The 7,154-nt window shown below is 40.7% G+C and overlaps 1 protein-coding gene across 2 annotated transcripts; it reads right to left on the bottom strand.

The window, feature by feature from the left end:
* Positions 1 to 205: 205 nt before the first annotated feature.
* On the bottom strand, positions 206 to 6,933 carry LOC147203771 (meckelin-like). 2 transcript variants are annotated; one of them, XM_086113794.1, is made up of 15 exons: positions 6,557 to 6,933; positions 5,540 to 5,587; positions 3,823 to 3,921; positions 3,624 to 3,722; positions 2,973 to 3,059; positions 2,461 to 2,560; positions 2,244 to 2,383; positions 2,019 to 2,159; positions 1,549 to 1,626; positions 1,363 to 1,479; positions 1,062 to 1,178; positions 888 to 989; positions 698 to 800; positions 477 to 619; positions 206 to 409 (listed from the first exon to the last, which is right to left on the bottom strand). In XM_086113794.1, the coding sequence occupies exons 1-15, from the start codon at positions 6,617 to 6,619 to the stop codon at positions 329 to 331; spliced, it is 1,518 nt and encodes a 505-aa protein (XP_085969920.1). In that variant the 5' UTR covers positions 6,620 to 6,933; the 3' UTR covers positions 206 to 328. The 2 variants fall into 2 exon arrangements, with proteins under 2 accessions (XP_085969920.1, XP_085969921.1); XM_086113795.1 differs by lacking the exon at positions 6,557 to 6,933 and adding an exon at positions 5,660 to 5,781.
* Positions 6,934 to 7,154: the final 221 nt, after the last annotated feature.

The raw sequence follows: 7,154 nt of genomic DNA, 5'->3' as shown, positions 1-7,154 counted from the left end.
AATGAAGACTCCACATTGTCCTCATAGGTATGAACGGGGGTGAAAATGGTTGTTGGTATTTATGTGCCACGTGGTTGGTGGTCTGCTCTTAAGAATTTCTCCATGTTCATTGCAAGTAATGAAGAACAACAACAAACAAAGACAACTCTTGGTGTTCACCAGTGTTTATTTTTAACAATACTAAAAAAATAAATAAATGCTGCAACAAAATGATCTGTAATAGCCATCCAATCCAACCCGAACCTATACATTGTGCTAGTCGGAATGCAAAACATTTGTATAAATATGATGAACAACACTGGCATTTTGAGGGATCTTCCACGGGATTTTACATCAGAAATCGTTCATCCACCTGAGTCTTGTAGGCAAGATTCTTCCTCCCTACATTAATGCGAATCTTTCGAAATATCTGTTAGGAAGTCATAAATTTAAACATCAGCGGCCTTCTTCACACATTAGATGCATTCAATACTCACCATTTGCTCGATGTATGTAAGCAGTCCGGCCAGGACAAAGTTCTGACATGCAAAGTCAACAACGCAGAAGAACAACATGTCAAACAACAGCAGCGTGCTCTCATGTCCATGAAAAAGCACATCACTGAAACTGTGGGCTTCATCTGCGGCGACAAACAGAAACAGTCATGCGCACATCGACAAAAATAAATGTATTGATTGTTCAAACCAAATACTGATACCATTATAAAAAATGGTCTTCTCAATTGGTTCAAGGAACTCCATGCCCATGACACTCTCCAATGCTAGTTTGTCCCTTACATAGTAGTCCATGTCAGGGTGGGCCTTAGGGGACAAAAATATTATAAGATGAACAAATAAGCATGAGTGTTGAACAGAAAAGAATAATATTTCTGTCAGTGTGCCACAAACATGATCTATGACTGATCCAAGGAAGTGGTTCATGGTGTGATAGGCCCGAATATTTTGCTCCCACTGGCTGGCTGAGTCCATGAGCCGTGCCGGTCCGTATCTCTGAACACGAACGATGCAGTGAGGAATTCTACATTTTTCCTGACTACATTCCTGGGGGAAATGGATACAAACCCTGGAAAAGGACTCCCGTATCCTGTCGTAATGCGAGCGCAGTCGTGTGGAAAGGGCCACCTGGAAAGTCTGCATGTCTGTGTTGGGAAGAAGACCTCGTTGGCCACACAGTGACTCCTTCACATGGGGGGGAAAAAATAAGATGCAATTCTGATGGAGCTTTTATGACTGTTAAGGTTTGCTCTAATTAATCATCAAAATGAATACTTTGGAGTGTTTTAGTATGGGCCACTCGATCACCGGGCCGCCGCCTTTGCATATTAATTTAGATTCTATAAAACCAGTCGCTAAGTGGGCGTACCGCTTCCCTCCTCAGATTGTTGCCCATTTCCTCCATGTTTGTGTCAGCATGACCATGCACAGAGCGCCCATGGATGTAGTAGCCAAAACATCGCTGAGGTAAGAGCAGCACAGATATCTGCAAAGACATAACACAGTTAAGAAAGTCTAAGCAAACCAATTAAAAACGTTTAAAATTGCAACTCACGTTGCTGATAGAGCAGAGATCCACAAACTGACGAATTTTGTCATCCACGCATATCTCGTAAAAGGCGGTGAATATGACCTGAGTGGGCATACATAAAAGTGAATTGAATGCTCTGTTGAGTGGATTGAATATTCAACGAAAATTGTTCAATTCAAAAAGCAAAACGCATACACAGGTTCAGTCAACACAAAATACTTTTCAGAACACCGATTGCCATTTCTTAATTTCTACATCATTTTGATTGTTTTGAAATGAACATAATTTCTTGGGATGGCACATATCTGGCTTTTCAATGGCTGTAAGTTATAATGTAATTTATAAAAAAAAAATCATTAAATATTTTACTCTGTGACTGCCTTTTAATTTTTTTCAACAATATTTGAGTTTAATGAGTTGGGTCTGTATTTTGTGTTCATGTATTTCATGTGCTGCATGCTTTCACTTTTAAAATGGGAAATAAAACAGAGAACCTGCAGAAGCCCAATGCAGAGCCAGAGTGCTGATGCCAGGCCATAGCGCAGAATTACACTGTATGAAGGTGGCTCCACCTGTGAGAGGTCGTTGGAAGCTGGCCGGGGCTCCTTGAGTGTAAATTTAGAGAAACCCAACACCTAGGTGATGTTATGAAAGGAAGTGAAATAAACAAAAAACGGCCGCATGCATCAGAGACCGAGTATGTCTGGAGCGTGAAGTACTTCAAGGAAGAATAGCACAGCCATGATCTGAAAGGTCGGTCTCGTTTTGCGAATGGTCTGGATCTTGTTCCACTCTTTAGCCACAAAGTAGGTCCTCCAAATGCTGACAGGTAAACAATCCCGTTTCTGCTGACCACTGGCTGACAAAAGCAGAACACACAGTGAGCATACTACACAAAGAAAAGAACTACTAGCAAGATATACACAAGATTCATACCTGTGACCGTTCGACTAGCTGGGGTTCGAGGCCTCTCCCAGTCAATGAAAAACACATCCATAGATGACTGTATTGCGAGCTTGTGGAGGAACTGCACTGCCTTGACACACAATTTCAATCATTAGTCACACTCTTTAGCGCACGGTACACCTACGCAACCTGGATCGAAAATTTTAACAAAGATAATACAGGCAGTATCAGAATGACGATTTCATCCCCGGGTTATGTCCCACTTTGGGGTCAACGTTTGTTGATTGATGATGATGTGCAGGTGTTGTTCAGATGAGGTTCATGACCCCATTAGGGGTCAAAGGTGATGGTGGATGGTGTGCAACTACAACTTCTGTCCTGGCCAGGTTCCTTTCACTGCTATGTGGATGACACTCAGATCTTTGAGACGTTAAGGAAAAAGGACGTGACGCTTTTGTCAACATCTTTGACCCCTAATTGGGAAATGAACCCCATTTTAACACCTGCACATCATCCATCATCAACCTTTTCTGTTGACTCACCTTGAGCGCAAAAGCACAAATGATGTAGGTCACAAAATGCTTTTCCTGGTGGGGCAGTGGCAGCTCGACAGACACTTGCTGCTGGGCCTAATAAAGTAGAAGGAATAATAGCTCTCAAATTAAAAGTAAGATCAAACAAACATCCATCCATCTGGTTTCTACAGCACTTGTCCTGATTAGGCTCCTGGGTGAGCCGTGGCCTACCCCAGCTAACTTTGGGTCAGTGGTGGTGGGCCACACACTGGAGTGATCGGCAGTCACCAGTCAATCTCAGGCCTCGTGTCGACAAACAACCATTCAAACTCACATTCACCCCTGTGGACAATTTAGAACAAGGATAGGCAACCTTTTTTTTTTGCCCAGTGAGCCAATTAATCAATAAAATTGTGTATTTATGTTTCGTTATTTATGGAATTGTTGAATGAATTGATCAATTCAAAAATGCACTAATACCAATGTTGTTATGAAGGATGTCAAATATGTCATTGTGTTCAGTTCTAAGCAATTGAATTTAGTCTACTTAACCATTTATAAAAAAAAATAAATAAATGGACATTTTTAATTTGACTAATATTTTTTTGTTTATTATTCACAACAAATCAACCACTGTAATTTTTTTTTACCAAGATAAAGGAATAAAATGAAGTCAACCTTGCACAGCATAAGCCAGTAGACTCCTGTTGCAAGAGTAACAAGGACGAAAACATTGGCCAGATCTCCAGCGTAGAACACCAGAAACGTCAATAAAATCTACCGTAAGATGAATGACAAAGGGATGAAAAGAGAACATTTACCGTCAAGTTGCACAATAAATGGAAAATTATCATTTTTGACGTCGCCCGAGCTTTACCCTCAAGTCGATGGCCGCTGATGCGACCCTCCTCTTCCAGCTGATTGTCTTCAGCAGTGACAAAAACCCCACCAGACCAGCCAACACACCCAGAGCAGTCTGCGAAACACACTCAAGGGTATCAGCGTTAAGATAATATCACTCCTGTATGCGGTATTGCAAGGGCAGACTTGTGTACTTTATCTAATTCAGGGGGTCTCCAACGTGGTGCCCTTGGGCACCAGGTAGCCCGTGAGGACCACATCAGTAGCCCGCCAGTGCTACGATTGTGATTTGCTAGTAGAAATTATGATTTAAAAATGCAAACATGGGCAGTATAGTATTATAGATTCTATAGCTACCTATTTAGCTAGCTAGCTAGCTAGCTACAGTATCTATCTATCTATCTAATATTATTAAATGTAATTTAACAGTATTCACTTCTGTCCATTATGATTAGTGTCAATTACTTTGGGGTTTGTCAGAGATTTTCTCGGACAAAGTTAAAGAAATGACTCGGCACACAGGAAAATTGTCTTCAATATCGGCGGGAGCGGATCTCTGAGAGCGAACGACGGTTTAGTTGCTCCGATGATCACACACTCGGGCTCCCTTCCCGCCAATTCAGACTTTTATTGTAACATACAACGAAAACACTGCCCCGGATATTTGCATACCACACCCCCGGTCCGGCCCCTCTGTAGTGATTGGTTACCTGTTTTTAAACTTTGAACCACCAGTACGTTGGCGCCTTTTCTGTCTGGTCTACATCGAATGAAGCGGGTTACGTGGGACAGGAGAAGTGAACTAAGCTCTTTTCGTCAATGGACGCCACAGCTTCGTGTTTGCTTTCAAAACTTAGTTTGTAGCAGACGTGTGCACATTTTTAGCATGACGTCTCTGACCCACTGGTGAAAGGACACTTTGATCCTCTCCTATTTCATCTAGAACTGCTTCAGACAACTAAGTGTATGCAGAAAAGTGGTGACGATTGCACGACTGTCTGTGTCCTATGTGTTGTGTTGTGTTATTTTTGTTATTTTGACTTCAAAATGGTGCCGCGAGAGTGGCTGCCTTTCCAGCAGCTCCTATATTTTGTTGTTCTAATTCTTCCTTTCATAACTTTGCTGCTGTGAATTGGGAATTTCTCCATTGTGAGACTAATAAATCTTTATCTTATGTTGCAGACTTTGCGGATGGCCAATGTCGCCTGGGCGCAACGGGTGTTCTCAACTCGTCTTTTGTTGTTCAACCGCTGTTCCCGAATTATTCATTCCGCTTTTGTGACCGAGTTTCGCCCTCTCCCCCGTGATCGCCCACCTGCATTGACGTGCTAATTGTGGACTTCAACAGCCCTCCGACCAGGTGGCCGGCGCCTTTGTGCACAGGCATTTGGGGGTGCTGGATACGCACCCAAACGTTGAGATGTGCCCAGATTAAATGAAACTTTAAACATGATACAATTTTGCTCACAGATTAAATGAAACTTTAAACATGATACAATTTTGCTCATAGATTCCTCTAACAGGGTTTTTTGTATACTGGAGGTTTCAAATCAAAAGATTTCGGGATGTTTGTTTTTGGCAGAGGTCTGTACTCCACTGAGAAAAAAAAAGAAATATTGGCAATTTTTATATTGTTGCGTCACTTGGTACAAACTACAGTCAACACAAAGTGAAGAGGGAGTGCAGTGTCATTTTCCTGGTGTGAAGCGTACGAGGCCGGTGCTTCTACTCACATCAATAATGTGGGCCTTGTAGGTCACCACATCCCTCAGTGCGCTCCTCTGCAAGAGAAAAATACAATCAAGACAGTGTGATTCCACTTTTTTAGGACGCAATATACAACACCGACTCACAGAATCAAACGGCGTGCTGACGTTTGGGTTAGCGGGCACATCCATCTTGTAATGAAACAATGTCCACTATTTAATGCATATCATTAGTGCCCTTGCAGAGTATTGCGGCATGTGTGTTGAAGATATGATGGGCTTCAAAGGCACACATATTAAAGTTACCCTACATCATAGAGTATCAACATGGCATTGTGATGCTTCACATTCTGTAAAGCTCTGCAATTAAAGTTACGAAGATGTAAGACATCGTCTCTCCTCGTTTGTGGAAGTGCATAAATGTCATTTGTGTAATAAACATGACATCGTACTAACCAGCATAATAACTAATCATAATAAACCCGCTCATTTGTAATTGTGACTAAATATAGTTTAGCACAGCTTAATTCTGCGGCAATTAGGATAAAATTCAGGTTTATTTAATTTTTTTGACATAATGACATAGCTTGATTGTTGGAAATTGTTATGAATGTTGCTTTATTGTTTTTTGGCAGCATTATAATTAGCAATTTCTATCTATCACAAGGCTTTATTTTTAAAATGATGAGATGGGAAAAAAATTATGTCACAAAGATTTGCTAGTGGTGACAGTCAAGAATAAATACTGCCAAAAATTCGCAGTAATCAGTGTTCAGTCAGAACCACAGAGGAAGATTCTCTGAGATGTTTCTGGCATGTGATGATCACTATGTGATGATTATTTGACAAAGAACTAATTCTTGAAAAAGACATGGAAACAAAATAAGAGGCTAAAATAATATATATATATATATATATATATATATATATATATATTTTTTTTTTTAGATTCTCGGTCACCCAGGTCATGGCAGTCAGTTTAGCTTTGAATGGAGGTATCCGGACTGTTCGGGTTTGGAGAAGACATTTCACCTTTTAGCCTACCTCTGTGGGTGTGCCCCCTCGGGGTGGGCAACAGTAGGATGTTTTGTTGGTTCCCTGCATCATATGTATTCAAGACAGTCATGGCAAGCTCCAAGGGAAAACGTAACGTCAAAGTGTCCCGCGACAAAAATTAGTTTGACACCCTGCAATTTTGTTGCTTCAGCCATAGGAAAAAAAAAAAAAGTCCACTGGAAGGCAACATATTCAGCTGGGGGTTGAAGGGATTGGGTGAAACAAATCATTTTGAGGTGGGGGACATTGTTGCTAAAATATTACATATATATTTTAAAAGAACATACTTTGAAAAATATATACAAATAAACGATCTCAAATTTTAGTGGGCTGGGAATCAATTTAGGTGTGCTGAAGCACCCACCCAAAATGGGCTACAAATGCCCGTGATATACTCTATAATAAAATATTGTATAATCTTATCCATATTTACAGGGTATAAAAACAATCTATTGATACTAATAATACTTACTAATAATACGTATAATTCGATAATTAAATTTACTGAAGACGCGAAACACACCATGCTCCTCCCCTCAGAGATGATTGTTGGGTGCTAAGGTAAAGTAAGTGACGTAAGAGGGTT

Source organism: Hippocampus guttulatus, chromosome 6, assembly GCF_054856545.1.
Source record: "Hippocampus guttulatus isolate MCC_2025c chromosome 6, RoL_Hgut_1.0, whole genome shotgun sequence".
In the NCBI taxonomy this organism is placed as follows: domain Eukaryota; kingdom Metazoa; phylum Chordata; class Actinopteri; order Syngnathiformes; family Syngnathidae; genus Hippocampus; species Hippocampus guttulatus.
Note: the sequence above shows the minus strand (reverse complement) of the source record. Positions and strands in the feature narration are given on the sequence as shown.

Bases quoted from the DNA above. Each gene is read 5' to 3' on its own strand.
- LOC147203771 (XM_086113794.1), bottom strand. From the start codon at position 6,619: ATGATGCAGGGAACCAACAAAACATCCTACTGTTGCCCACCCCGAGGG. The intron at 2,384-2,460 runs GTATGAATCTTG...TGCTTTTGTCAG, and splicing joins AGCTAGTCGAACGGTCACAG to CCAGTGGTCAGCAGAAACGG. The intron at 2,160-2,243 runs GTACTTCACGCT...AACATCACCTAG, and splicing joins CTGTGCTATTCTTCCTTGAA to GTGTTGGGTTTCTCTAAATT.